Source organism: Chlorella variabilis, assembly GCF_000147415.1.
Source record: "Chlorella variabilis unplaced genomic scaffold CHLNCscaffold_2, whole genome shotgun sequence".
Classification (NCBI taxonomy): domain Eukaryota; kingdom Viridiplantae; phylum Chlorophyta; class Trebouxiophyceae; order Chlorellales; family Chlorellaceae; genus Chlorella; species Chlorella variabilis.
The window spans coordinates 1,222,675-1,249,296 of record NW_005435086.1 but is presented as its reverse complement, the minus strand read 5'-3'; the positions used below and the strand labels follow the sequence as shown (position 1 = coordinate 1,249,296).

Genomic DNA, 26,622 nt, shown 5'->3' with positions numbered 1-26,622 from the left:
CCCCCCCCCCACCTTGTGCTGCTTCAGGTACTCGTCCAGGGTGATGTTGGAGCGGTAGTTGGAGACCTTGATCGACAGGTCGCGCACAATGACGCCCCCCAGGTGCGCCTTGCTCGACTCCATGTCCTCTGCGGGGGTGGCGGCAGGGGGGTGGGGGGCAGGGGTTGGGGAGGCAGGAGACGCGGCGTGGCCAGGCGGGGAGCGGCGGGCAAGGACGTCCCGCGGCCCGGAGGAGGCGGCTGCGAGCTGTGTGGGTGCGAGGAGGCGGGCATGGCGCCGCTCGCCTGGGTTGATGCCCACGTTGCCGATGTGTGGGTAGGTGAACACCACGAACTGGCCCTTGTAGGAGGGGTCGGTCAGGATCTCCTGGTAGCCGGTGAGGGAGGTGTTGAACACGACCTCGCCCACTGCGCGGCAGGGCGCGACGGACGCAGCGGAAAAGGGGCGGAGGAGGTGAGCGGGGACGGCATGGTGGTCAGGAGGTGCAGGGCAGGCGGGGTAGGCCGTTCTGGAGCCTTGCTCGGGCGTGGCGGGAGGACAGGGTCCTGTCCAGCTGCTGGAAGCTGGCGCCTGGCGGCCGACAAGGCGAGGCATGCATGTCGTGGCCGGTGGGTGTGTTGCGGCGGCGCGGCTGCGGCCGCTCACCCGTTGTGCCGGTGTAGCCAAAGGCTTTGCCGTGCCACACGGAGCCATCCTCCAGCACTAGCCTGCGGCACGTGAGGCGGCGGCGCAGTCGGCAGGCGGCATGGACCCCAGCTGGCGGGGGTGCCCTCGCACGTGAGCTCCTTGGCGGCGTCCCCCGGCCCCATCCTGCCCCACCTGGCTGCAGGATCGTTCGCCCAGGGCGCCGCCGCGCTGGAAACGACGGTGGTAGCATGCACCCTTGACCTGCGTGACTGCGGCTGCAGGCTGAGCTGGGGGCGGTAGGAGCAGGAGGCCACGCTGCTTCCATGGAAGCTAGACTGCCGCAGGGGGCAGGCCTGCTGCCTGGCGCCCGGGGAGGCAGCAATGCCACAATGCCCTAGTGCAGCTGCAGACATGTTTGCCCCAGATCCTGCTGCACGCCTCCAGGGATCGATCAAGGTGCAACTAGGATTGGCCAATGGGTGGGGCGGCGGCGGCATGAGAAAAAACTGCCAGGTCAGGAGGGGTCGGCGGGCAGCCCCGCCCTGATCACCCCCCTCCCCGGCTGCTGGCAGCGGCGATCCAATTGGGCAACGCGCGACGGACGCTGGCAGGCGCTGAGTGGGCCGCAGCAGAAAGCCCCAGCGAAGGTGAGGCGCCTGGGGGGCTGCTGGGGCCCTGGCCATACGCATCTGCCCCGTCAATTGCCTCTGCGCACGTGCCAGCCCCGGGCCCGCAGCCCGCTGCAATCCTGCATGGAGGTCTGACCCTTCTCCCGGCGCTCCCCAACCCTGTTAGCGCCAGGGGTCCCACACCGACGGTCCGGCTAGACAGCGAGGCAGCAACCAGCGGGTGCCCGCACCATGTCGCTCAGGCAGAGGCTACCGCGCTATGGCGCCCGCCTGCTGCGCGGCCTGGCGGCGGCGGAGCAGGGGGCCCTGCCCCGGGCAGCCGCGCTGCAGGGCGGGCGCGCACTGAGCAGCCTCGCGGCGCGTAGGGCGGGCGTGGCCAGCGGCGCCGCGCTGCCACGCACGCAGCACAGCGCGCTGCTCAGCCTGCAGGCGCTGCTGCACGGCTCGGCGCCGCTGGCCGACCTGCCGGCCTACCAGGTGATTGGCACGGGCCTGCAGGCCGGTCGGTGGGCATCCCATGCTGGCCAGAGACGGGCAGCGGCACCGGGGTGTCACCCCTGGGGTCCGTGCATGGCAGGGAGCGGCGGTGGTGGCAGCAGGCGGCCGGTGGCGCGCATGGCACATCCCGGGCCTGGCAGCCAGGCGCAGCGCCGCCGCCCTCACCCCGCTCTGCTTCCTGTTGCTCCGGGGTGCAGGAGATGGCGATGCCGGCCCTGAGCCCCACCATGAACAGCGGCAGCATCGTCACTTGGAAGAAGAAAGAAGGGGACTCGGTGGCACCCGGGGACATACTGTGCGAGGTTGAGACGGACAAGGTGCGGCGGCGAAGCATGGGAAACAGGGAAGGGGGGCAGCGTGGAGAGGGTTGGGGCGGCTGGCGGTGGAGCGCGGCAGCCGCAGCGGTAGGCTGGCATCTGGCTGCAGGCCCGGGGCCGGCGCCCGCCGGGGCGTGGCGGGTCGCCCGCCGCTGGCGGTGCTTGCCGGCAACGCCCGCAACGCCTCGCTGCCGCCTCGCCTGCCTGCCTGCCGCCTGCAGGCCACCATTGAGTGGGAGGCGCAGGAGGAGGGCTTCATCGCCAAGATCCTGATGCCGGAGGGATCAAAGGACATCCCAGTGGGCTCCGCGGTGGCGCTGCTGGTGGAGGAGGAAAGCGACGTGGCCGCCTTCAAGGACTATGCCCCCGGCGCCGCGGCCGGCGGCGGCGGCGGCGGAGGAGCGCCCGCCGCGGCTCCGGCCCCGGCTGCGGCCCCCGCCGGCGGCGGCGGCGGCGGCGGTGCCTCCTTCCCGGCCCACACCCTGCTGGCCATGCCCTCGCTGAGCCCCACCATGAACAGCGGCAGCATCATTGCGTATAAGAAGAAGGAGGGGGATGAGGTGGCAGCGGGGGACATCCTGGCGGAGGTGGAGACGGACAAGGTGCGGATGGCAGCCGGGGTGGGTGGCAAGCGCACTGAGCTTGCCGCAGCATGGCGCAGCTGGGCTCCGATCGGCGTGGCCGAGCCTTCAGCTCGCCAGGGAGGCAGCTTGCCGCAGGGCTGGCTGTGTGGCTGTGCCCTGTGCTCTCCTGCTGCCTTACTGCTTCGCCCCACCCGCCCCTGCCCCCTGCACAGGCCACCATCGAGTGGGAGTCCCAGGACGACGGCTGGGTGGCCAAGATCCTGGTGGCGGAGGGCAGCACCGGCGTGGAGGTGGGCACGCCCGTGCTGGTCATCGCTGACAGCGCAGACGCGGTGGCCGCCTTTGCCGGCTTCACGCCTGCAGACGCAGGCGGCGCCCCCGCAGCCGCGGCCCCCGCGGCCGCCGCCGCGCCGCCGCCGGCCCCGGCAGCGGCGCCGGCGGCTCCCGCGGCGCATGCGGCACCTGCGCCGAAGCGTGCGGCGCCGGCGGCGGCGGCAGTCGCCCCCGGCGGCCGCGTCGTGGCCAGCCCCCTGGCCAAGCGGCTGGCTGCCGAGGCGGGGATCAGCCTGGCGGGCGCCGCGGGCAGCGGCCCCGGCGGCCGCCTGGTGGCAGCAGACGTGCAGCAGCTGATCGCTTCGGGCGGCGCGGCCCCGGCGGGTGCGGCGGCTGGCCCCGAGGCTGCCGCCGCCTACGCCTCCTTCACAGACATTCCCAACACCCAGATCCGAAAGGTCACCGCGCGGCGTCTGCTGGAGAGCAAGCAGCAGATCCCGCACTACTACCTCACCATCTCCGCCCGTGTGGACGCCCTGCAGCAGTTCAGGTGCGGGGCGGTGGCAGCCGGCCGGGCTGGCAAGCGCACGACGTGGCGTTGGGCCATGCGGGCGCGGATGGGAAGCAGGGAGGGAACCGCAGCTGTGCCATGGCGTGATGAGTTTTGCCACCCAAGCCGTGCCTGCCGCTTGCGGCCCACCCCCCTGCACCGCCCGCAGGCAGCAGCTCAATGCCACGCTGGCGGCCACAGACGGCGGCAAGCTGTCGCTGAACGACTTTGTAGTCAAGGTGGGGAGCAGGAGGCGCCTGCCTGCCTGCCTGCCCGCCTGCCTGCCCGCCTGCCCTGTCTGTGTGCAGCTGCAGGTCCGGTGCAACAACCGACACGCTGCAGGCCAAGCCCGCCCCAACATCCTGCGCTGCGTGCTCGGCTGGCATACCCTGACCTCGCCGCTGCCCCCGCCCACTGGCCCTGCAGGCGTCTGCACTGGCGCTGCGCAAGGTGCCGGAGGTGAATGCCAGCTGGTTCCCGGAGTTCATCAGACAGTACCATTCCGTGGACTGCAGCGTGGCGGTACAGGTGGGTGGCGGCAGAGTGGTGGGGCGAGTGGGGGTTTGGAAACTTACAGGGCTGAGTTGGGGAGGGTTTCCTGTGGCAGGGGTGACGGTGCTGGCTCAGCGCTGCAGCCCACATCACAGCTAGCTTGCCTCAGCTGCTGCCTGCCTCGCCTCACTTTGCTCGCCCGCCTGCCCTGCGCCCCCCACCCCCTGCAGACGCCCATCGGCCTGATGGTGCCCATTGTGAAGGATGCCGACAAGAAGGGGCTGGCAGCCATTGCGGCAGAGGTCAAAGAGCTTGCGGGTCGGGTGAGCAAGCGCAGCATACCGGAGCACCGCTTCTGCAGCACACAGCATTCTCTGCTGTGCCATCGCAGCGTCGCTGCCCCCTCTCCCCTCCTGCGCCTCCTGTTGCTTTTGCTCTACAAGACGCTCGACCTTGCTGAACCACGCGCTGCCTCGCTCCTTTCCTTCCCCGGCACCAGGCCAAGGAGGGCAAGCTGCGGCCCGAGGAGTTCAGCGGCGGCACCTTCACCATCTCCAACCTGGGCATGTTTGGCATCTCACAGTTTGCAGCCATCGTCAACCCGCCGCAGGTGAGGCACACACGCATGCAGCAAGCTCTCGGGGCAGGCGCCTGCGCCTGCCGCTGCATCATCCTGCATCGCCAGCCCCACCGGGCTGCCTCACCGTTGCATCGCTCGTGTGGCTGACCCTCCGACCTGAATCTCCCTAACTCCCTCCCTCCACCTGCTCACGTCCTCAGGCCTGCATCCTGGCTGTGGGTACGACCGAGAAGCGCGTGGTGCCTGCTGCGGGCGGGTTTGAGGAGGCCACCTACCTGACATGCACGCTGAGCTGTGACCACAGGGTGGTGGATGGCGCGGTGGGGGCGCAGTGGCTACAGGCCTTCAAGGCCTACCTCGAAAACCCCGCCTCCATGCTACTCTAATCGACCCTGCTTGCTCCAGAGCCCGGGTGCCTGGCTTGAAGCCCACGCGCTCTGCTCTCTTGTCTGCACAGTGTACCCGCCGAGCACTGCATCCCCGCCACCACTCTTTTGTGCGAGCCACACGCGGCTGGCCGGCCGGCTGCCGATGCAGCTGGCGCAGCAGCCCAGGCTCGACCCCGTTCCATTTTTCATGTTCCACTGCCGCTGATGCGGCTCGTGCGTCTGTCGCTATCCTGTCAAGGCAATGAACCAAGCGCCCAGCTCCTGGTCAGCAAGGATGGCAAATGATTAGCATCCATGGACAGTCTAGCATCTGCTGCGGCCTGGCTGCGTTTTGCGCCCGCTGTCGCACTCCTGCAGTACAATGCGGCTGTGACTCGCCACATTCAGCGAGCGCCATCAGACCATTCGTATGTGATGATTCACAGTGTGATCAACACGCAGGTCCCGTCGACAACTCGCCTGATCCTGGTAAACAAACGCTGAAACTCTCTCTTCTGGCTGATAGCAGATCTGCCGGAGGCTTCCAGCTGTTCTTGATCGCTTCATAAGGTCGGCTCAGTCGAGACAGACTGCCAGCGCCCACTGCCGGCTTGCTACTACTCTGCCGTGGGCGCCCGCCCACCGCCAGCTCAACCAGTCCTGTGCCTGCCGACGTCTCCTCTGCTGCAGCAAGCAGGACAGCACCCCCGATGCCGTCGTGGGGTGTGGAGCTGGACCATCTGGTGGTGGCGGCCGCCACTCTGGAGGCGGGCGTGGTGCCCGTGGCTGCTGCGCTGGGCGTGCCCGAAGGCGCCTTTTCGGCAGAGGGCAAGCACGCCCTGCTGGGCACTCACAACCGGCTGGTCAATTTGGGAGGCTCCTGCTACCTGGAGGTCATTGCCATAGACCCAGCAGCGCCTGCGCCCACCCGAACTCGCTGGTTTGGGCTGGACGATCCCTCCCAGCAGGCACGGCTGGCCCAGCGCCCCCGCCTGCTGACCTGGGTGGCGCGCCTGCAGCCGCCCGCCGACCTGAGCGCCCTGGCGGCGCAGCAGCAGGTGCCGCCGGTGGTCGCCATGCACCGTGGCGACTTCCGCTGGCGCATCGCAGTGCCAGATGACGGCAGCCTGCCCAGCTGGGCGCCAGCAACCTGCAGCGACAGCAGCAGCAGCAGCAGCAGCAGCCGCAGCAGCAGCGTGGTGGGGGGCGGCGGTATACTGCCCACCGTAATTCAGTGGGATGTGCCGCAGACGCCTGCCGAGCTGCTGGCCCCCAGTGGCCTGTCGCTGCGCCGGCTGGTGGCCCGGCACCCCCAACCAGCATCAGTCCGTCTGGGGCTGGCAGCACTTCATGCTGAGGCGCTAGTGTGCATAGACGATGTGGCCACACCAGAGGCTGGGCTGCAGGCTGAGATTGAGACGCCCACCGGCCTGCGCATCCTCACATGACCTGGTGTTAGCCGCCATCCCTCTGTGCCCCATGCCTGGCATGCCGTTGTTCATTGCTGGGCGCTGTGGGTGACAAAAATGTGAACTGAATGAAATAGAATATGGAGGAATGAAGGCGAGCATACAAAACATACAAAACAGCAAAGAGCAGCATATGCAAAAGTTGATGAGCGTGGCCGGGGTCTGCACCGCCAAGTCGCGCACCGGCATCTCACGGAGGCCGCCCGTCGCTTCTGAAGTCGCGGGCAGCCAGCACCCAGCATCATCTGCCCTCCACCGGCTGGCATGTGTCCAGAGATATCGTCAGCTGCTGCAGCACGGCGCTGCCATGCGGCGCCTCGGCGCCACGTATCTGCATGCTGAGCCGGCGCTGCGCCCAGTCGAAGTCCAGCATGCCAAACGCCGCCAGCTTCACAAACCCGCAGTCGCCCTCTACCCGGAGCCCGCTGTGCTCCCTGCAGCAGCGGAGATGCGCAGCAGGCCAGGCCGGCACGCGCAGGCTCAACAGGCGAGGGATGGAGTCTTGTGACATGGCGGCAGGCGGCTGCTGCCCCCTCCTCCCCAAAAAACAAAAAAGAACGCCACGATCTGGCCGGGACCACCAAACTCACTTGCGGTATCCGTCGCAGGGCGCCGCTGGGCGCGCTGTGCTGTTGGTCATGCCGCTGGCCATCACCTGCAGGGCAGCCAGGTTGGTGGGCGGGCACGGGCTGGCTTACCTCCTTGCCAGGCAGCCCAGCCAGCCACCTCCCCGAGCCGCCATTCACAGCGAGCAGCAAGGCGCGGCCCAACACGGCAGCGGCAGCGGCAACGGCACCTGATAGATGGGCGTCACCCAGTTGGCTGTGTCGTATGCCTGAGAGTAGGGGTGGCCGCTGCCCGGACTGGCCACCTTGATATCGCTGAAGTGGTAGTCCCCCGTGAGGACGATCCAGCAGCCGCCGTGCTGCCTGGCGTGGCGCTGCAGGGTCTGCAGAAGCGCCAGCTGCGCCGGCCTGTAGCAATCCCAGTCGTCGCCTGCAGCGCAAGCCAGGGGGGCGCGAGGACGAGAGCGAGACGAAAGAATCAATTTCCCCAAACATGGGCGCCCGCGTGCACACCCATCACCACCACCGGGACCCACCCTTGCCTGCCCCGCCAGCAAGGCTGCCCTGCCTGCAGGCACCACCTTTTCTGTGCCCACCTGAGCACCTTCCCGTCCAGTCGTTCTCCTTGCTGTTCTCGCCCAGCCCCGTGCTGCCAAACAGCACGCTGCCGCTGGCGATGAGCTTGACGGGGGCTCTGGCCTCTGCCAGCACCCCGTCCAGCCAGGCGCGCTGCCGCGGGCCCAGCAGCTCACAGAAGCTGCTGTCCTCCTCCGACTCCGCCGCATCCTCCTCCACATCACGCGGCTGCAGCCTGCAGCGGGGCAAAGCAGGGCATGCAGTGGGCACATGAGGGGCAGGGGAGGCCTGCCCACGCCGGGGAGGCCGTCCCCACGCTGGGGAGCAAACTTGTTGGCAGTGCCGCATGCAAAGCCCGGCCCGAAGCACAATCTCGCAAGCCAGCAGCGATGACGCGGGCAGCACAGCGGCCCCACCTGCCCTCGTGCACCACCAGCGGCTGCATGCCAAACTGGGGTGAGCTGTAGTTGCAGGCTACATCCCACAGTGGGTCCCCCTGGCTGCCCGCCTGCAGGCAATGCACACATACACGTGCAGCAGGTGAGACGCAGGGCGCCACCTGTCAGCTGTGTATACCATGGCTCGAGCTTCTTTGCATTGCGTGCATGCAGCCAGGCAACAGCCACTGAGGCCCAGGCCCCACCTCCTTGCACCAGCCGTAAAAGATGGCTCCATCCGCCTTGCAGCAGGAGCCGTTGCGCCCCGTGGCGCCGCCGGTGCGCAGGTAGTCGTCGCACCAGGCGCGGCTGGGGTGCTGCCGGTCCTTGAGCACAACGTTGCGGCACCTGTGTTGGCGCACAGGTCAGGGCAGCTGTGAGCTCCAAAACAGGGTCTGCGCTCTGGAGTGGCAGGCAGCACGCAGCCAAGGAAGCAGGGCCTGCTGCCCCTCTCCCGGCTGTTGGCCAGCATGCAGATCGTGCCCCCCCCCACCCCCACCCACCCCCACCCCACTGCATGCGGCTGCAGAGGCCGCGCCTGCCCACGCTCACCAGTCACCCCTGATCTCACAGGGCAGCGGCGCACGCTCGTACCGCTCATCCAGCAGTACCAGGTCCACCTCCTGCTGCGTGTCGGGGTTGAGGCGGTAGTGCCACTGGATGCCGCGGTGCGCCGCCCGCCGAGGGCTGTCGGCGGCCACGCCCAGAGCATCCAGGTACACCTGCAGTGCAGCGGCACGGCGTGGCCTGGTCTGGCACCGGCTGGGCAGGCCGGCGTGGCGGAAGAGCGGCGCAGGTAGGCAGGAGCCGCGCCAGGGCCAGCGCCACGGCAAACTACGTCTGTCTGCCCCGCGCGGCGCGGGCCGTGCCTGCTTGAACAGGTGCTTGGCGGGCAGGCGGCGGTTGAAGTTGTTGACTCCATAGTCGTGGTCATCGTACACGCCCAGCACGGGGCGGGGGCAGACGGCCAGGTCGTCGCCCGGCGGCACCATGGCGCCGCCGGTGGCCGCCTCGTGGCCCGGGCAGCTGTACCGCAGGAATGCGCGGTACCCGGGCTGGTGCACCTGCGCCACCATCTTGTCCCGCGCGTTGTCCAGCTCCCCCGCGGGGCACATGTAGGGCGGCTGCCGCATGTAGGTGGCCTCGCAGGCGCACGCCGAGGCGTTGGAATTGGCCGGATTGCAGTTGAACAGCGGCTCGTCCCCATAATACATGTCTCCCAGCCACACCCAGGCGTCCGGCTGGGAGGGCATCACGCCCTGGTCCCACACGCTCTGGTTGCGGATGTCGTAGGCGGAGCAGCTGCCAAAGGCGATGCGCGAGACAGTGAGGTGCGGGTCCCACAGCGACACGCCGCCCCAGGGCAGGGGCACCGCCTTCTTGGGGATCAGGCAGCCCGCGCCGCCCTCGCGCCGGCACCGCACGACGGTGGCCGCCACCAGCGCCGCCATGGTGGCCAGGAACACGGCCATGATGACGGCGGCCGCCGCCAGCCGGAAGTTGTGGTAGGGGTGGCGGGGCGTGGCCGGCGTGCGCGGGCTGCTCAGCGGCACGTGCGACAGCGGGACCTCCGTTTCCAGCGACCCGGACAGGCCGTTGCCGAAGCTGGCATTGAGCAGCGCGCGCTCGCTGTTGCTGCCGCGCAGCGCCGACGACATGGTTGCTCGGCTCTGGGCGTCTGCAGGGCGGCGGCAGCGGCGGGGCGCGTTGGGAGGAGCAGGGAGGGCGGCGCCGGCTGGTTGGCGGCGTCTTGGATCCCCTGCGATGCCCAGGCGCTTGTGTGGGCCGGCCCCTGCGCCTGCACTCGAGTTGTTGGCGTGTGCAGTCTGTTCCACTCACCCTCACAGCGTCGACCCGTCCATCATTGCCCTGTCGATGTGAAGGCACTGCACAGACGTCTGTTAACCTCAGATCGCTTCTCGTGCGTTGGACGACAGGTTGGCACCAGGTGGCTCTGAACTCCCATCAAGATGCTTGCAGGCCTCATGGTATTGGGCAAATACTTCAGTTGCAGTGCTGCGATCCATAGGGCCAGCAGACCGGGCATGAGCGGCCGCCGGCCTGCCACTGCGCAGCTGCTGCTGGCAATGGCGCTGTGCTGCCTTGCACGGTGAGCACGAGAAGTCCGTCAAACCAGCAATGCGATTGGCAGCTGCCGGCCTGTTCGCAGCTGGCACGCACTGGCGCCGCCACCGCCCACCTGCCTTGCTCTTGCTGGTTGCAGGGCCGCCTGTGCTGCCCAGCCGCCCAGCATCCTCACCGTGGGCAGCCTGAACTTAGATGTCATCGTGGCCGTGGACCGGATGCCCACCGGCGGCGAAACCATCATGGCACGCAGCCCGGCAGCCACCACCGCCGTGGGCGGCAAGGGCGCCAACCAGGCCGTTGCGGCCGCGCGCCTCAGCGCGGGGTCGGGGCGAGCCAGCAAGTTCGTGTGCCAGTTTGGGAATGACTCCCATGCGGCGGCGATGGAGGCAGCACTGGTGGCAGAGGGCGTTGATGTGTCGCTGAGCGGGCACGTGAGCCTGCCGTCAGGCCAAGGCATCGTGAGTGTGTGCTGCCCCCACTCGCTGGCTTCTGTTTGCCGCTTAGCATGCAGCTCAGCTTCATGCCACGCCGCCTAGCCAGTCGACTGGTAGCCTGGGAGGAGTGGTGACACTGCCTTCCCATGCCACCGCCCGCGCTGTGCCGCAGGTGTTGCTGGAGCCAGACGGCGGCGCCACCAGCATCGTGCTGGGCGGCTCCAACACAGCCTTCCCCCGGGTGAGGCCCACTGGTGTCTGCCTTGGCAGCGGGAGGGTGCCTGGCTGTCTTCCCAGCCAGGCACAACTAATCCCTCCCCCTTGCAGGGCTCCGAGCAGCAGATGGGACGCTGTCCTTCTCAATTTGCTTGAGCTGCTCTCTGTTCCTGGCCTGCAGGAGGCTCCCGAGGCTCTGGCGCACCTGATGGAGGGCACAGGCGTGGTGATGCTCCAGCGCGAGGTGCCGGAGCACGTGAACGAGGCGGTGGCGGCTGCTGCCGCCAAGGCCGGCGTGCCGGTGCTGCTGGTGAGGCAGGGCGGCCGCCGCGCAGCACGGGCTGCCTGCTCCTTAGCCCCTGCCACACCGGCTTGGCGTGGCGCGGCCCCAAACTATGCTGCCTTTCGGCTGCCTCCGCATCAGCCTGACCGCTGCTGCCTCCTGCGCAGGACGTGGGCGGCGAGGACCGCCCCATTTCGGACGACCTGCTGCCGCTGCTCGACTATGTGTGCCCCAACGAGTCTGAGCTGGCGCGGCTGACGGGCCTGCCCACTGCCAGCGAGGCGCAGGTGCTGGCGGCGGCGGCGGCCCTGCAGCGCCGCGGCGCGCGCAGCGTGCTGGTCACGCTCGGCCCCCGCGGCTCCCTGCTGGCCGCCCCCGACGGCTCTGTGCTGAGGCAGGAGGCGCTCGGCCTGCCTGGGGCGGCGGTGGTGGACGCCACGGCGGCGGGCGACGCCTTCCGCGCCGCCTTTGCGGTGGCGCTGGTGGAGGGGCGGCCCTTGCGGGAGTGCCTGCGCTTTGCCAGCGCGGCGGGCGGCATTGCCACCTCACGCATGGGCGCGGTGCCCAGCCTGCCCGGCCGGCAGGAGACGGAGCAGCTGGCTGCCAGCAGCGGCAGCGGCGGTGGCGGCGGCAGCGACCGGAGTGGCGGCGAGACTGCGGGCGCGGCCACGGGCGCCGCGGCGCGGCCTGTTGCTGCCGGCGGCGCCGCTGCCTGCGGCGTAGGCACCTGCGCCAGCAAGCCGACCCTGGGGCCTGCGGCGATGCCTGCGGCGATGCCGCAAGACTGCCCCCACCAGTTTGCCGCCCGGCTCAACTCCATGAGCGCACGGCGCGACCTGGCGGGCCCCACCGACGGCGCCGACGACGTCCTGGGCTGGCTGCAGCGCCAGGCCCGCATCCCTGGCTTGTCCCTGGTGGCCTTCAACCACCCGCAGCACACGGCGGGCCACACGCCAGCCCAGCTGCGCGCCGCGCTGGCGGCGGCGGGGCTGGGGGCGGCGGCCGTGGCGCTGCGCTTTCCAGAGGACTACGCCCTGGGCGCCTTCACCAGCCCCGACCCGCAGCTGCGGCGCGCCGCGGTGGCGCTAGCGGCCGAGGGCTGCCGCTGGGCGGCGGAGCTGGGGGCACCAGACCTCATTGTGTGGCCGCAGTACGACGGCTACGACTATCACTTCCAGGCAGGGCGCAGAGGGCGCAGCGCACACAGCATGACCACAGCGTGGCGTGCTCCCCCTCAGCAACCAGGCCCGCCCCTCTTGTCCGATTCTGTGTTCTTTGGTTTCCGGCTCCACAGGTGGACTACCCAGCCGCCTGGCAGCACGCGGTGGCGGGCTACCGCCAGCTGGCCGACGCCTGCCGTCCCGGGGTGCGCGTCAGCCTGGAGTTCAAGGCCACCGACGAGGCCACCCGCTGGTCGCTGGTGCCCTCCACCGGCGCCGCCCTGCTGCTGGCCGGCCAGGTGGACCGCAGCAACTTTGGGCTCACGCTCGACGTCGGCCACCTGCTCATGGCCGGAGAGAGCCCCGCGCAGAGCGTGGCGCTGGCGGGCGCCGCGGGCAAGCTTTTCGGCCTGCACCTCAACGACGCGCACGTCAAGCTGGGGGCGGAGGATGGGCTGGCGTTTGGGTCGGTGGGCGGCAGCGGCGCGCTGGAGCTGGTGCGGTGGCTGCACAGGGTGAATTACAGCGGGACCATCTACTTTGACACCTTCCCGCGGAAGGAGGACCCTGTTCGGGAAGCCGCCTACAACATCCGCCGCTTCAGGCAGCTGTGGGCGCGCGCGGCGCGGCTGGTGGCTGCGGGCCTGGATGGGTTTGCGGAGCGGCACGACGCGCTGGGAGCACTGGAGCTGCTGGCGGCGGATGAGGAGCGGGGGGCGGTGGCGCCTATGAGGACTTGACCTGCTTCCCTGGAGTTGCCTGTTGACTTGCAATGCCATGTAATGCATGCGCTGAAGCTATTGGTTGCCAAGGTTACACACCTGCTATCGGCTATGGAACAGCCGCATGCAGCGCGGGCCCCACCACCACCTCCTCGCACGCAAGCCCCCGCTGCTCACACGCCTGCCACAACCTCTCCGCCTGGTGCGGTCCCTCGGGGCACAGCGCCACCACCGCGCCGCCGCTGCCCGTCAGCTTGGCTGCAGCTCCGACCGACGCTGCCGCCTTCACCATAGCCAGGTTGTCGGCTCCCACCACAGCATCCCCATACATCAACCGCCGCAGCCGAAGGTTTTCGTTCATGAGCAGAGCTAGGCGGTGCGCGTCCCGCTGCCGCAGCGCCTTCACGCCTTGTTCCGCCAGTGCCGCCACTTGCTGCATCAGGCGCCTGCAGCAGGGCCCGGGGAGCTGGCAGCGTCAACAGCCGCGGCGTTGGCGGCCCAGCGCACGCTCCGCAGGGCGGTCCCAAGCAAGCCTGCCGGGTAGGCTGCCTGCCTCCCAGGCTGCCCACCTGACGCTTTCGTCCCCCGCCAGCCAGCGCTGCTTGACGTCTGAGTGCACCCTGCCGCTGTCCTTGCCTGGCGCCGCCGCCCTGCGGTAGATGAGGTGCAGCGGCGGCAGCAGGGCGGGGTCCAGCGACTCGTACCGCCCGTACCCACGCTGCCGCATGGCCGCCTGGGAGAAGTCCATCGCCACCAGGCCGCCATACACCTGGCACGGGGTGCAGGGAGGGCAGCCGCGGCGGCGATGCCGGCAGCATGTGGCCGCGCAGGAGGCGGGCGGAAGCAGCATCTGTTGGGAGGGCGGCCAGCCGCGTGCCACGCCCGACTGGTTGGCTGGAAACGTCCAATCTAGCCGCTGCGTGCAGCCGAGGTGTTGACATCAGGTACCCCCCACCCCACTGCCACACACACCTGCACCACACGGTCCTGCAGCCCCGCTGTGATCCCAAGGTCCTGCTCAGCGCTCAGCACCAGCTGCGGCCGCTGCGGCGGCGGCACCGCCCCCTCCACGCCGTAGTGGCGCAGCAGGCAGTTGAGCGCGGCGCAGGCGATGGCAGAGGAGCCGCTGAGGCCGCACTGCGCCAGGGCCAGGTGCCGGGGAAGGGCATGAGATGCCTGCATTGCTTGGCAACCTGCTGCTACGCATGCCCGCGCCCTGGTGCAACGCCGGGTCACAGCGCTGCCTGCCTGCTGGCATGCTCAGCTGGCTCTGTGACGTGCAGCGCCCCCACACCCAAACCACACAGCCATAGGCCATACCCAAACGCGCACCTGCCGCGGGATGGTGGTCCGGTACGCCAGGCTGAAGTTGCCGGCTGATGGCGGCAGGCGGATGCCCCGCTCCTGGCAGTGCTCGAGGAACCGCTTGGCCATGGCCTGCAGCAGCCTGAGGCCGCCATAGTAGCCGCAGCCGCGGATGTGGGAGGCGCAGGCTGCCAGGCTGCCGAACTCCAGCGGGTCGCACTCGGGGTTGGGCAGGAAGCGCAGCTTGGCGGAGGGCGCCAGCGTCACCTGCATGCATGTTGGAAGCATACCCGCACGTGCCTGTGGCCATAGCGAGCTCCACAACAACAAAAGGGGATGATCTGGACAGCAGCGCGCTGGCCGGGAGAGGGAGCAGTAGCAGGCGGCGGCGGCGGCGGTGACCACAGCACGCGTGAGGTCTTCTGCACCTCGGCGTAGAAGTTGGCCAAGCTTAGAGAGACACAGGCGCCCTCGAATCCATCGCTGGGGTTGCCCAGCAGGCCTATTCTGCTGTGAACGCGAGACACGAGTGTGCCATCGGGCTGAACCTGCACTGCCATGGCTGCTGATGGAAGGCCCGGTCGAGGACGATTACGTTGCGCTAATTCTCAGCGGTTCCTGCAAACTGCTGAGCTGGCGGCGGTGCTGACAGTGCGGCGGGGTGCTTCCATTCTTGTAGCGCTTCAGTTCTCGTAGCGAAGAACAGTGCTGGCCTTCGTTACCAGCAGTCCGAATGTCCAAAATTTCAGTTCAAATAATAATGGGGCTCACTGCCGGGTGGGCTGGCGGCGCCTGCAATTCACAGCGCCAGCAGGCCCGGTGGATCGGCCAGCGCCTCCCGGGCCTCCGACTTGAGGCGGCGCAGCTGCTTCTGCAGGCCCCGCACATCCTGGCTGCCCCCTGCCGCAAAGCTCTGCGCCACCAGCGCCAGCTTGTGCACCACATCATACACAGCAGCCAGCTGGGCGGCGTCGGCGGTGCCGTAGGCTCGGATGCGCTGCCCCTCGCTCTCATCCAGGGCTGCGGCGGGGAAGGCAGCAGACGCGTGGGGAGAGCCACAACCTTGGAAGCATGCACAACCGGGATGCCACAGCTCCTGTGACGCCTGCCTGCTCCCCTCCTGGGCTCCGGCTCGCCGCCCGTGCCTCCCCCTGCGCCATAAAACGCCAGCCCACCTGCCACCACCTCCTCCGCCACCTGCAGCACCTCTGGCGGGAAGCCCACAGCGCGCGCCAGCAGCAGGCCGTAGTGCCCCGCCTCCTCGCTGCCCCCCGCCCGCAGGCGCCACGAGAAGTCCAGCCTGTGCCTGGAGGCATCCACGCCAAAGTGCCAGGCCGTGGCTGCCGGGTACACCACCGCCAGGTCGGTCAGCTGGTGGAAGTGGGTGGCAAACAGGGTGGGCGCGCCCCGCGACACCAGCTGCTCGCCCACGGCCCAGGCCAGGGCCACGCCATCTGCGGTGGAGGTGGCGCGCCCCAGCTCGTCCACCAGCACCAGGCTGCGGGGGGTGGCGTGGGCCAGGATGTGCGCCACCTCCTGCACCACACGCAACAGGTGCCGCCCTTGAGCACCCGGATGGGCCCACTTGATGTCCAGCAGGGTGCTGAGAGCCTCAGTATGATGCCGCCTGGAGGTCTCTCCTTCCCACAGCGCCATCCCTGTCCCCATGCCGCTCCCAACACCCGCCCCACCCCTGCGCCGCTCCCCACCTGCATCTCCACCATGAAGGAGGAGGAGCAGGTCTCCAGGCTGTCCCCCGCGCCGACGCGGGACAGCAGGCGGTCGCGGGGTGCCAGGGAGGCGAAGGAGGCGGGCACAAAGGCGCCCACTTGGGCCATGACCACGCACAGCGCCACCTGGCGCAGGTAGGTGCTCTTGCCGCTCATGTTAGGGCCTGCGGGGCGCGGCAGGTGGCATGCATGCGGTGCCTGTCAGCACAGCTGCACGCAGGCGCGGGCAGGCGAGCGAGACTGGGCTAGTCCCAGCCGCAGCGGTGCTAATGCTGCCCACAGGCAGCACCCATCCCGCCGCCCAAGCGCTGCCTCAGCTCGCCTGTGATGATGTGGAAGGAGGAATTCAGCGCCAGGTAAGTGTCGTTGGGCTGGTAGGGGTACCCCCCACCGCTCCCGCCGCCGCCCTCCAGGCACTCCAGCACCGGATGCCGCGCCTCCACCAGCGCCAGCGGCCCCGCCTCTGTCAGCACCGGCCGCACGTACTGGCGGCCCGCAGGGTCCCCGCTGGCCACCAGGCTGAACCCTGCCAGCATGTCCAGCAGCGCCACGCCATCCACCAGGCGGTGCAGCAGCGGCAGGTAGGCAGACGCCACCTTGTCCGACACGCCCTCCAGCACCTGGCCGGGGCACAACGGTTGGTGACACGCGCGGCGGGGCTGGCTTGCAGGGACTCGCGAAGGGCGAGCTGGCCTCAAAAAGGTGGCCCGCTGGGCACAGCGTGCTAGCAGCGATGCAGCGCCTCATCGATGCACCCGCGCAAGGCCCACCCACCTGCTCCGTCAGCACCATGCAGTCGTTGCTGGCGTCCCGCAGGCGTGCGTTCAGGGCGTTGAGCTCGCCGGTGGTCACCTGGGCGGTGCGCCCGCTGTGCTGCAGCACCGAAAAGCCAGGTGGCACCCGCACCCGCCCGCCCCCCGCCTGCCGCTGCCTGGCGCGCCCGCCCCCGCCGCCGTCACCGCGGCCGCCGGTGCTCGTGCCGGCAGTCAGCTGCGGCAGCTCATGGACCTCCTGCTCCTCCTCGCCATCCTCAAGGTCACGCGGGTGCTTCTGCCTGGCGCGGACGCCTCCTCGCCCGCTGCGGCCGCCGCCGCCGGGAGCGCCGCCGTCGCCGGCGGCCCCCAGGATGAAGCAGAAGCCCCTCTTGGCTGTGTAGTGCACCCGCATGCCTGGCAGCCTGTGCTGCTCCCGCAGGCTGTTGGCCAGCTCATGCACCTGCACGGGGGGCGGTCGACATGCCGAGGTGTCGGCAGCCCGGTTGCAGTGCTGCAGTACGCGGATCCCCCGACCCGCGCACCTGCTCCGTGACTCGGCAGAAGGTCTGGCGTGCCACATCCAGGAAGCCATCCACGCCGTTCTTCACAGCAAAGCACTGCTGCGTTCTGCAGGCAGCAGGGGTGTGCATGGGCAGCAGCCTCTGCTGCCGTGCATGTGGTGCTGCTCGTGCGGTTGGTGGGCAGGGTAGAAGACTCGTCTTCTCCCCTCACCACCAACCAGACCAGCAGCCCCACCACATGCACGGCTCGCATCCCAGGTCCGCCCCTTCCTCCTAGCTACTGCATGTAGCACTGCCGAGCCCGCATGCTGCCGGCAGCGCATCCCCAGCCCCCACCTGTTGAGGAAGGCGCTCTTGGCCGACCGCACATCCTCCTCCAGCACCGCCTGCAGCTCGCCGCGCAGCTCCCCAAAGGCGGCGTGCCCGCAGGCGGCGCCCACCGCGCGCAGCAGCTCGCACCGCGCGGCGGCCAGGGCCTCGGCCAGCGGGGGCAGCACCGCCAGCGCCTCGTGCAGCAGGATGAAGCTCTGCAGGTGGCAGGCACAGCGACTTGCTGGCCACCAGATACTTCGGCAAGGGAATGATGAAGCGGTACCGTGCTCGACGCACACCAGCACAGCCACAAGTGGGATCCCCCCAACCATGCCTGCCTGCCAAGGCGCTGCCGCACCTGAATCATGGCGGCGATGCGCCGCAGCGTGCCCGCCTGGGTCTTGGCGGGGCGCAGGCTCAAGCTGCCGCACATCCTGCGGTGACGTAGGTGCAGCAGGGGCATCATGGCGTCAAGCGCTGCTCCCTCAGCACCCAGGGGACAGCACCCACACTTTCACCTGCCCCGCCTCTTCCCATTCCTAAAAGAAAGACTGCCTCGCCCACCTGTCCAGGTCCTTGGGCAGCGCCGCCAGGCAGGTGGACACATTGAACGCCAGCTCATCATCCCGCCCCAGCTCCTCCACCGCATCATACCGCAGGCTCAGCGTGGCGATGTCTCGCAGCGGCTGCAGCAGGCTGGCGCGCAGCAGGCGGGCTCCGCACTTGGTCTTGGTGCGGTCCAGCACCCTGCAGGGGGGAGGCGAGCGGGCACGGGGTGCGCAGCATGCCCGACAGCATCAGGGAGGTGGAGCTGCATCCTGCAGGGACAGCCGTCCCTGGTGCTGCAGCACCTTCATCACCCACATGGGTGCTGCACGGCTACAGCTGCTTCACCGCCGGAAGTACTCTGGCTGGGTGCTGCGCAGCTAGCAGCTGCTGCTCCCACCTCAACAGGCTCATGCCGCTGAGCTTGGCGGAGCAGGTGCCCACTCGGATGGGGTGGATCAGCTCCAGGGCTGCCGCCGTGGCCTGGTCGATGTGCATGTGTGTGTCGCTGTCGGCATGCCACACCGCAAGGCTGCCCGCCAGAGGCACCAAGCCCACAGCGTCTTGCTCCAGGTACCTGCAAGCGGGTGCAGGCAGGGGCATCGGAGATGGGGTTGCTGCTCGCTCTGGGGGCAGGCTGTTTGCAGGCCGACAGTTTTCCTGCTCCCCAGCAGATGCCATACAGTGTGCCCAGACCCACTTGAGCAACGCGCCTGCCGCGGCGTAAGCCAGGTAGCAGTTTGCGCTTGACTGCAGCATGCCTGCCTCCAGCACGGCCCGCGCCTCGGCATTGGCATACTTGGTCAGCGCCACAAGGCCGGCGCTGTCGTCCCAGGCACCCCGCGGCACCGCCACCTGCCAGGTCGAGGGTCGCGGCAAGCGGTCAAACCCCGGTCAAACTTTGGCGAGGCGCCGGCACTGAGCAGCGACATGGGTGCTCCCAGCTGCTGTGCTTGCTTGCTTTGAAGCCCCGCGTCTCGCCTGCGTGTGATGGAGGCGTGTGGCCTTGCTGACGCCCGTCTCCTGAGCCTCGGCCACGACGAGAAGGCGCTCGGGGTTGTGCTGCGCCAGCAGGTCCCTGCGGCAGGGCCGGAGGATTGCGGCGTGGCGGCGTGGCAGGCGCTGTACCAGCCAGCAGCCCTTGCTCTGCGCCACGCAATGGGCACCAAGTCAGGGCTGACTCATGCGCCAGCAGTGGCCGGTAGCTGCTGCAGGGCTTGCTCACAGCGTGCGGGCAAATGTGCGTGTCGTCTCCACGTGCTGCGCGAGCAGCAACGTGCCGCCGTCGGCGTCCAGCACCGCCAGCCCGACCTCCCCCGCTCTGTTGTCGATCACACCCGCCACCAGCGCTCCTGCCGCCTGCTCCTCAGCAGGCAGCCCGCCCTCGGACGCCTGCTCGTTGCCCGCTGCGCCTCCCGCAGTGGCCGGCATTGGGGCCTTGCCGAGGTGGCCGGGTTGGCTCTCTCAAGCGCACACCCACGAGCTAAGCAGCTCTGGGGCAACCTTGTGGCTGCTGCTTGTGCGCCCCGCTGCTCTCCTCGAGGGAGGGACACGGCTGGTCACAAGGCAGCAGGTGCAGGATGTGCATTCCCTGTCTCCTGGCTCGAATTCGAGGGTGCAGTACAGCTGAGCTGGCGGCCACGAATGCAAGGCTCGATCGTAGCGACGCACCATCATTTTGCGCAGGCGCAATCAACTCAGAGATCGTCTGCGATCGCCTCACACGCACAGCCATGCCACCAGCCACACTCCGCCTGGCTCCCGCTCCCGCTGCGGTGCTACTTAGGCCAGCAGCAGCACGCAGGCAGCGTGTGGCAGCCAGGCAACCAGTGGCGTCAGCAGAAGGGTGGGGAGGCTGCGCTGGGTGGTGCATTGTGGGGCGTCGGCGGTGAGCCGCCACAGGCCGCCATTGCAGAGTTCTCGCCTCCCCTGCCCAACACCCGCTGCTGATTGCCACGCAGGGCTACTGATGTAAACACTATCAAGCTGACGCTACGCAAGCCGCTGGGCCTGGTGCTGGCAGAGCGCGAGCAGCCGGGCGGTGCGGCGCAGGTGTTTGTAGAAGAGATCGTGGCAGGTGGGCAAACAGCAGCGCGCCTGGACATATTGCATCGCTTAAACCTACCTTCCATCCTCAATGCTGGATGGAAGATCGTCTGCGCCGCTGTGTGCAGGGGGCAATGCCGCCAAGGACGGCCAGGTGCAAGTGGGCGATGTGCTGACCAGGTGCAGCGCGGTGCTGCTCAAGGCGGGCAAGGAGGGGGAGTTCCAGCGCGAGGGCCATGGCCAGCGGCCGTACGACAACTTTGAGCAGGTGACCGCTGTGTGTGCTGCAGCGCCTGGTATGGTCCTGTCCGGTGGCCCCATGCTTAGCATCCAGCCCTGGCCCTTTTTCGTGCAGGTCTGGTTCGACTGTTCAGGCAAGAAGTTTGACACCGTGATGGCGGCGCTGGGCAGCAACAGCGAGCGCTGGGGCATCTTCAACATTCAGCTGGAGTTCCAGCGGTCTGAGAGCAGCTGATGCCGCCTTGCATGCGGCCACTTCTGTTGTTTTGCTCCCTGCTATGCTGCTGCCCTACCCTGCAAACCCCTCCCTGAGCAAACTGAGGAGGTTTACACGAGTGGTGGCGCACATGGCGCCCCCCTGCATGAAATGAGGCTGAAAGGGTCAAGTGCTGCAGAGGATGGCTGAAGAAGGCTGCACACACGCTCTCGGATCGCGCTGAGCTGCAGAGGTCTCAACATGCGTCGGGCCGCCACCGCCACAGCTTGATGCAGCAGTCGTCGCCGGCAGAGGCCAGCAGCCCAGGGTCGGTGGGGTGCCACCGCACGCAGTTGATATCCAGCGGGTGCGCCTGCTCGCGCTTGCACAGCATCGCGAAGGAGCCGACGCCGCTGCCCTCGCCCCCGGCAGCCTCGCCGCCGCCCAGGCTGCCCCCCGGCTGCTGCATGAAGAGCGAGCGCACGCTGGGCTCCGCCGCCGAGCTGTCGTCCCCCGCGCCACCCTCCCCAAATATTCGTATCGCATTGTCGGCGCAGCCGCTGGCTATCAGGCCCTGCCTCGACCAGTCTACCGAGAAGATGGTGCGGTCGTGGTAGCCGCTCAGCGTGCTCAGCAGGTGCCACCGCTGCTGCCCTGCACCGCACGCAACCGCACAGCGAGGCACAGGTCAGGCTAGAGGGTGCAGCATCATCCCACCACCGGCCCCGGGCGCAGCGCTGTCGCAGGGCCCCACAGCAGCGGGAGCGGCGCCAGCCGCTGCAGCCCGCCAGCGCAGCGCACCTGCTTCCTTGCGGCAGGACCAGACTCTCAGGGTGCAGTCGTCGCTGCATGACACCATGCGCTGGCCGGCTGCGTCAAAGGCCACCTCCCACACCGTCGAGGTGTGGCCCACGCCGGGACCTGCACCACAGCGCAGCCAAGGGGAGGCGCACTGAGTTGATCACGCTCCCTGCATCCACGAACAGAGCAGGCATGCTGCACACGGCAGCTCCCATCAAGGGGCGCCCCCCCGCCCCACACCTGCCAGCGTCTGGGCGCACACCCACTCGTCGTCCTCCTCCACCCACAGCTTGATGCTGTCGTCGTAGCTGGCAGACACCAGCACCTCGCCCTGAGGGTGCCACCGCACCGTCTTGACGTCCTGCGGGGCAGGCATCGGGCAGGTGGGTAGGCAGGCAGCGGCAGGCTGCAGGCAGGCTGGCGGCAGGCGTCGGCACAGCCGCGGCAGCGCTGCGGTGCCACAAGGCCACCGGCCGACGGCAGCAGCTTCAACACACGATGAGCGGGCCCCACACTGCGCCACCTGCCCCGCACCCTCCACACCGGGCCGCCCATGCACCCACCTGCGAGTGCCCGTGCTTCACATCCACCACCTCGTACTCCTGCCCCGGCTGCACCTCCCACAGCCACACCGACTTGTCTCGGCTGCACGTGGCCAGCAGGCCGCCGTTGGGGTTCCACGCCACCTCCTTCACCTCGCTCTCGTGCCCCTCCAGCATCGCCACCACCTCCCACACCCCGCCCGCGTGCTGCCACACCGCGGTGGTGCGGTCGAAGCTGGCGGTGGCCAGGTAGCGGCCGCAGGGCGACCAGCAGGCGGAGCGGATGGTGCGGGTGTGGGTGTCATCCAGGATGGCGGCGCACAGCCAGCGCTCGGGCTGGGCGCCGGGGTCGCGCCGCCAGATGCGCACCGTGCGGTCGCCGCCGCAGCTGGCCAGCATGTCGCCTGTGCAGGGGAGGGGTCGCAGCATTCGTGTTGGGTGCGAGGCACAGGGCGGCAGCGCTGCCGCTCGGCGGCAGAGGCGGGGTGGCGGCGGCGGGCGGCGGCGCATCCTGCGCACCTGATGGCGACCACGAGACCTGCCACACTCGATCCGTGTGCCCTGTCAGGCACTGCAGCTCCTCCAGGGAGCCTGCCGGGCCTCCCATCACACTCGGAGCGGTGAGGAGTCACTGCTGCAGCCCCTCGAGTACAGATTGGCGACGATCAATTATACACTCCAAATTGAAGCGATCGAGCAGCCGCTCCCGTTGGGTTGCCAGCGCCTGCTGACGTGTGTTTCTGCCCAAGCACAAACCTGTTAGGTCCTTCACGAAAACACACAATTGGGCAACACACAGCGACGGTGCACGGGTTGGGCAGCGCTCCTGCTAGGGCAGGGATCGACAGGGGCAAGGTTCACTCCGCCGACCCTAAACCGCGCTGCAGCAGCGCCATGCAGCCGGATGGTGGCCGGGGAGGCGGTGGCAGGCCGCCCGCCGCCGCGCCCACAGCCATACCGGGGGCCAGGGCGGCGGCGGAGGACCCTCGCTGGGCGGTGCTGGTCACCTCCGCCTCCATGGGCGACACTACCTCTGTGGACCTGGGGGAGAGCCTGCAGGAGGGCCTGTTTGCCACCAGCATGCGGCGCGGCGCCACCGACCACGGCTACGGCTCGCTGGGCCACGGCCACGGCGCCTGGCTGAGCAGCAGCCCGCACCCGTCGGCCACGCGCGGCGGCGGCATGGCTGCGGGAGCGCCGCACCACCGCGCACCCACCTCGCCCTACCCCACCTCGCTGCCCCCGCCCACGCTGCGCCGCCAGGTCCGCTGGCTGCGCCGCACCCGCCGACCCTGCGGCATGCCAGCCTGCTGGCCTGCTGGCCTGCATGAACGGCGCACCGGCCACCAAGCCCTCGCCACCGCTTCTGTCCCCCTGCCTCCCTGCCCCGCCGCAGGTCTCTTTTGGGTCTGGCGTGCTGTCGCCGCGCGGTCAGAGCGACGCGCCGCCAGCGCAGCCAGCGGTGGCGGATGGGGCGGCGGCGGCTGATGCGGGGGTGGACCTTGAGTCAGCGGGGAGCGGCATGGGCCTGCTGTCGCCGCGCACCTCCCTGGACCAGCGGCGGCCGCAGCGCTGGCACCTGCAGACCACCGCGCCGGCCAGCGTGGCCACGGAGAGCGTGGCGGCAGACCTGCAGGAGCCGCTGCTGTCCGGAGACTTTGCCGATCGCGCCGTCTCCGGCACGGCGGCCGCCGCAGCCGCCTTTGCAGCCGTGGTGGAGGGCAGCAAGGGCGGGGACACGGGCGCGGCCGGGGCGCCCGCGGGGGCGGTCGTCGTCGCGCGGGACGTGGCGGGGGCGGAGCGCGGCGAGACGGAGCTCAGCCGGGCGCTGGTGTTTGGCGTGATCAACAGCGTGGCCACCATACCCTCGCTGGTGGCGTACGCGCAGGTGGTGTTCAAGGTGCGGCCGCGCTGCCCAGGTGGCGCCAGCTGGCGCCGCCTTTGCACACCCGGCCTGTGCGTGTGTGCCGCTGCTGGTTCAGGGAGGACCTGGCTGGGCAGCCTCTCGCACCGCCTGCCTGCTCCGTTACACACCTTGCGCCGCCTTCACCACGTGCCCTGTGTTGCGCCTCCCTCGTCCTGCCGTTCCCTCCTGTCTTCCAGGACGGCATCTACACCCCCTACCTCGACCAGCTCTGCAAGTTTTTCTTCCTCTCCAGCGCCGTGCACCAGACCGTGTTCTGCCTGCTGTCCACGCTGCCCTTCTCGGGTGGGTGGGCCGGGGCTGGCTGGGCCGGGTGGGCTGGAGCGTCGGTGCTAGGGTGGCGCCTCCCAGCCGCTGCCTCTCCTCTCCGGCAGAGCCTCACCGACTCTTGCCCCTGCCTGCCTGTCGCCTGCCTTGCTGCAGTCGGCCAGGTGCAAGACGTAGGTGGGTGCACCTAGGCACTGCGCTGCTGCTGCACTGCCTGCCGTGCATGCGCCAGCACCACTCAATGCATCACACCCCTCGGTCCCATCTCGCCCCCCATGCCGCCTCCTGCCCCCCTCAGCCCCTGGACCATGTTGCCACGCCCTCACGGCTCCCTGACTCTCCCCGCCACCCACCCACCCACCCACCACCTCTGCAGGCCTCATCTTCCTGAGCGCCATGGCCACCAGCATAGCCGGCGCGTGCCTGGCGGCGGGGCTGGACGCCGCGGTCGCGCTGGGCACCTCGCTGCTCACCATGAGCGTGGCCACTTTCTTCACCGGTGCCATGGCCATGCTTGTCGGTGAGCCGAACAGCCTGCCCGCCATGCCACCTACTGCCAGCTTGGTGGCGGCAGGTGGCGGCCACGCAGCCGTGTGTGTGTCGATGGCGGCGACCGAAGCAACCCCACCGCGTGCTGCGTTCGGCTCGCTGGCTGAGCAAGCGCCTGGCTGCCCGCCACCCCACCCGCCCCTGCGCAGCGCGGTTCAAGCTGGCCCAGCTGGTGCAGTACCTGCCGCTGCCGGTCATCGGCGGATACCTGTCGTTCGTGGGTGGGTATCAGTACCTGGCCAGCCGGGCGAGGGGCTCCTCCATCGCTGGTGCTGCTTGTTTGCTGGCAGGCCTGCCTGCGGTGCTTGCCTGCTTGCCTGGCAGCCGTCGCTCGATGCTGATTGGTCATGGGCTTTGCCCCTCCCTCCCTCTTTCCCTCCCTCCCTCCCCACCAGGCTACTTCTGCATCGCCAGCGGCATCGGCCTGGGCACCAGCCAAGACATCGGCAGCCTGTCCAGGCAAGCCTCGCCTGGGAGGCTGCCCCGCTCATAGCCAGCCATCCCAGCAGCGCTGCCAAGTGCAGACCAGCACGCCCGCCACCTGCCTCTCACCCTGCCCACCCACCCCGCCCCTGCCCTGCCCGCGCCGCCCGCAGCTGGGTCAACCTGCTCAACGCGGATGCGCTCACCAAGCTGGTGCCCACCGTGCTGTCCTGCCTGGCCATGATCGCCACCCTGGAGCACTTCTCCCACCCACTGGCGCTGCCGGGGGTGCTGGTGGCCACCAACCTGGCCTTCCATGCAGTCCGCCTGGCCCTGGGGGTCAGCATGGAGCAGGCCATGGATGCCCACTGGGTCATCCGGCCCGCGGTGAGCCTGGCCGGCTGGGGCTGCCTGGCAGGGTCCCATGCAGGGGGCTTCTGGAGCGGCCCTGCGCCCTGCGCCCTGAGCTGCGCCGGGCCGGGCTGGTCTTGAGCTGGGCTGGGCTGCGCGGCGCGGCGGCGCCCCGGGCGCTCTGCCGTTCACAGTCCGTCTCTGGCGTGGCCTGCCTTGCCTAGCCTGCCGCGCGTGTGTGTCCGCAGGAGGGCACCCAGCGCTTCTGGGAGCTGTGGGGGCTGTTCAACATCCGGGGCTGGAGCCTGAGCGGCATCTACTTCCCCGCGCTAGCCGACCAGTGGCTCAAGATGCTGGGCCTGGCGCTGGTGGTCATCTTTGGGTCGGCCATGGACATCGCCGCCATCCAGCAGGACACGCCCAAGGTGGGGGCATGAGAGAGTGTGTGTGTGTGTGTGTGTTTCGGCACCTGCCTGTGCCAGCCTGCCTGCCTGCCTGCCTGCCCTGGCCCTGTTTCGGCTGCCCCTGCGCCCAGCCTGCCGCCGTCTCACCCCGGGCGCCCCCGCCTGCCCGCCGCCGCAGAAAATCGACTTCAACAGGGAGCTGGTGACAGTGGCGGTGAGCGGCGCAGGCGCCGACTGGGCGGACCGGCCACTACGGCCCCGCTCCCTCGCTCCTTGCATCGCCCCACCAGCCTACGTTTCCCCACCTTCCCTGGGGCTCATCCCTTCTTGACCCTCGTGCCCACCATTACACTCCTGCCCGGCACCCCTGCACACATACCCCTGCCCACCACACCCCGCCCAGCACCACACCCCGCCCGCCACCCCGCCTTCCTCAGGTCTCCAAGATGGCCACCGGCGCCGCCGGCTGCGGCTACACCGGCTCCTACATCTTCTCCCAGACCATCTTCACCATGCGGGCGGGCGTGTACAACCGCTGGAACGGATGGGTGGTGGCTCTGTCCGAGTACACCATGTTTGCGCTGCCCTTCCCGGGTGCGTGGGGGGGTGGGGCGCGGGAGGGGCGTGGCCTGCCGCTGCGTGTGCAGGGGAGAAGGCGGGCAAGGGGACTGCTCTGTGTGTGCGAGGGAGAATGGGGGAGAGTTGACTGCTCTCTGTGTGTGCGAGGGAGAAGGGGAAATGAGGTTACTTCTGTGTGTGTGTGTGTGTGTGTGTGTGTGTTGGGAGGCGGATGGGGCGGATACCGCAGCGGGCCCAGGCGCTGCTCCACCTCCCCACCGCC

The 26,622-nt window shown here is 69.3% G+C and overlaps 10 protein-coding genes across 10 annotated transcripts in view; 5 read left to right on the top strand and 5 right to left on the bottom strand.

Annotated features, from left to right (window-relative positions):
* Positions 1-877, bottom strand: part of CHLNCDRAFT_18988 (hypothetical protein) — a gene marked incomplete at both ends in the record, with an annotated part of 2,970 nt that extends 2,093 nt beyond the window's left edge. Inside the window, 3 exons of the mRNA XM_005851133.1 lie at positions 13-126; positions 301-407; positions 646-877. Coding sequence (XP_005851195.1) covers positions 13-126; positions 301-407; positions 646-877 — 453 coding nt within the window. The remainder of the gene's footprint in view (positions 1-12; positions 127-300; positions 408-645) is intronic.
* A 610-nt stretch (positions 878-1,487) lies between these two features.
* CHLNCDRAFT_137866 (hypothetical protein) lies at positions 1,488-4,936 on the top strand (the record flags this gene model as incomplete). Its single annotated transcript, XM_005851425.1, has 9 exons — positions 1,488-1,733; positions 1,952-2,071; positions 2,293-2,673; positions 2,868-3,478; positions 3,648-3,717; positions 3,905-4,006; positions 4,201-4,293; positions 4,470-4,580; positions 4,751-4,936. 9 exons carry the CDS (start codon positions 1,488-1,490, stop codon positions 4,934-4,936), a joined length of 1,920 nt encoding a protein of 639 aa, XP_005851487.1.
* Positions 4,937-5,628: 692 nt separating this feature from the next.
* CHLNCDRAFT_137865 (hypothetical protein) lies at positions 5,629-6,366 on the top strand (the record flags this gene model as incomplete). The annotated part of the gene is made up of 1 exon (XM_005851424.1): positions 5,629-6,366. The coding sequence occupies one exon, from the start codon at positions 5,629-5,631 to the stop codon at positions 6,364-6,366; it is 738 nt and encodes a 245-aa protein (XP_005851486.1).
* Positions 6,367-6,628: 262 nt separating this feature from the next.
* CHLNCDRAFT_137864 (hypothetical protein) lies at positions 6,629-9,624 on the bottom strand (the record flags this gene model as incomplete). Its single annotated transcript, XM_005851132.1, has 8 exons — positions 6,629-6,821; positions 6,978-7,042; positions 7,184-7,383; positions 7,550-7,764; positions 7,946-8,037; positions 8,173-8,314; positions 8,519-8,688; positions 8,884-9,624. 8 exons carry the CDS (start codon positions 9,622-9,624, stop codon positions 6,629-6,631), a joined length of 1,818 nt encoding a protein of 605 aa, XP_005851194.1.
* A 387-nt stretch (positions 9,625-10,011) lies between these two features.
* Positions 10,012-12,887, top strand: CHLNCDRAFT_137863 (hypothetical protein; the record flags this gene model as incomplete). Its single annotated transcript, XM_005851423.1, has 6 exons — positions 10,012-10,076; positions 10,191-10,485; positions 10,661-10,729; positions 10,886-11,014; positions 11,155-12,126; positions 12,282-12,887. 6 exons carry the CDS (start codon positions 10,012-10,014, stop codon positions 12,885-12,887), a joined length of 2,136 nt encoding a protein of 711 aa, XP_005851485.1.
* A 91-nt stretch (positions 12,888-12,978) lies between these two features.
* Positions 12,979-14,734, bottom strand: CHLNCDRAFT_137862 (hypothetical protein; the record flags this gene model as incomplete). The annotated part of the gene is made up of 5 exons (XM_005851131.1): positions 12,979-13,315; positions 13,439-13,638; positions 13,842-14,006; positions 14,202-14,441; positions 14,603-14,734. 5 exons carry the CDS (start codon positions 14,732-14,734, stop codon positions 12,979-12,981), a joined length of 1,074 nt encoding a protein of 357 aa, XP_005851193.1.
* A 239-nt stretch (positions 14,735-14,973) lies between these two features.
* Positions 14,974-19,469, bottom strand: CHLNCDRAFT_137861 (hypothetical protein; the record flags this gene model as incomplete). The annotated part of the gene is made up of 13 exons (XM_005851130.1): positions 14,974-15,194; positions 15,350-15,710; positions 15,884-16,068; positions 16,194-16,524; positions 16,679-17,119; positions 17,202-17,286; positions 17,517-17,707; positions 17,851-17,926; positions 18,057-18,239; positions 18,439-18,615; positions 18,739-18,893; positions 19,053-19,116; positions 19,264-19,469. 13 exons carry the CDS (start codon positions 19,467-19,469, stop codon positions 14,974-14,976), a joined length of 2,676 nt encoding a protein of 891 aa, XP_005851192.1.
* Positions 19,470-19,771: 302 nt separating this feature from the next.
* On the top strand, positions 19,772-20,559 carry CHLNCDRAFT_137860 (hypothetical protein; the record flags this gene model as incomplete). Its single annotated transcript, XM_005851422.1, has 4 exons — positions 19,772-19,884; positions 20,000-20,115; positions 20,213-20,352; positions 20,440-20,559. 4 exons carry the CDS (start codon positions 19,772-19,774, stop codon positions 20,557-20,559), a joined length of 489 nt encoding a protein of 162 aa, XP_005851484.1.
* A 217-nt stretch (positions 20,560-20,776) lies between these two features.
* On the bottom strand, positions 20,777-22,470 carry CHLNCDRAFT_18866 (hypothetical protein; the record flags this gene model as incomplete). Its single annotated transcript, XM_005851129.1, has 6 exons — positions 20,777-20,938; positions 21,005-21,174; positions 21,322-21,441; positions 21,562-21,682; positions 21,885-22,267; positions 22,383-22,470. 6 exons carry the CDS (start codon positions 22,468-22,470, stop codon positions 20,777-20,779), a joined length of 1,044 nt encoding a protein of 347 aa, XP_005851191.1.
* Positions 22,471-22,757: 287 nt separating this feature from the next.
* The window catches only part of CHLNCDRAFT_137858 (hypothetical protein), a gene marked incomplete at both ends in the record, with an annotated part of 7,652 nt that continues 3,787 nt past the window's right edge, over positions 22,758-26,622 (top strand). The window contains 11 exons of the mRNA XM_005851421.1: positions 22,758-23,126; positions 23,260-23,763; positions 23,967-24,072; positions 24,211-24,231; positions 24,431-24,574; positions 24,753-24,824; positions 24,999-25,056; positions 25,200-25,413; positions 25,626-25,802; positions 25,960-25,995; positions 26,219-26,375. Coding sequence (XP_005851483.1) covers positions 22,758-23,126; positions 23,260-23,763; positions 23,967-24,072; positions 24,211-24,231; positions 24,431-24,574; positions 24,753-24,824; positions 24,999-25,056; positions 25,200-25,413; positions 25,626-25,802; positions 25,960-25,995; positions 26,219-26,375 — 1,858 coding nt within the window. The remainder of the gene's footprint in view (positions 23,127-23,259; positions 23,764-23,966; positions 24,073-24,210; positions 24,232-24,430; positions 24,575-24,752; positions 24,825-24,998; positions 25,057-25,199; positions 25,414-25,625; positions 25,803-25,959; positions 25,996-26,218; positions 26,376-26,622) is intronic.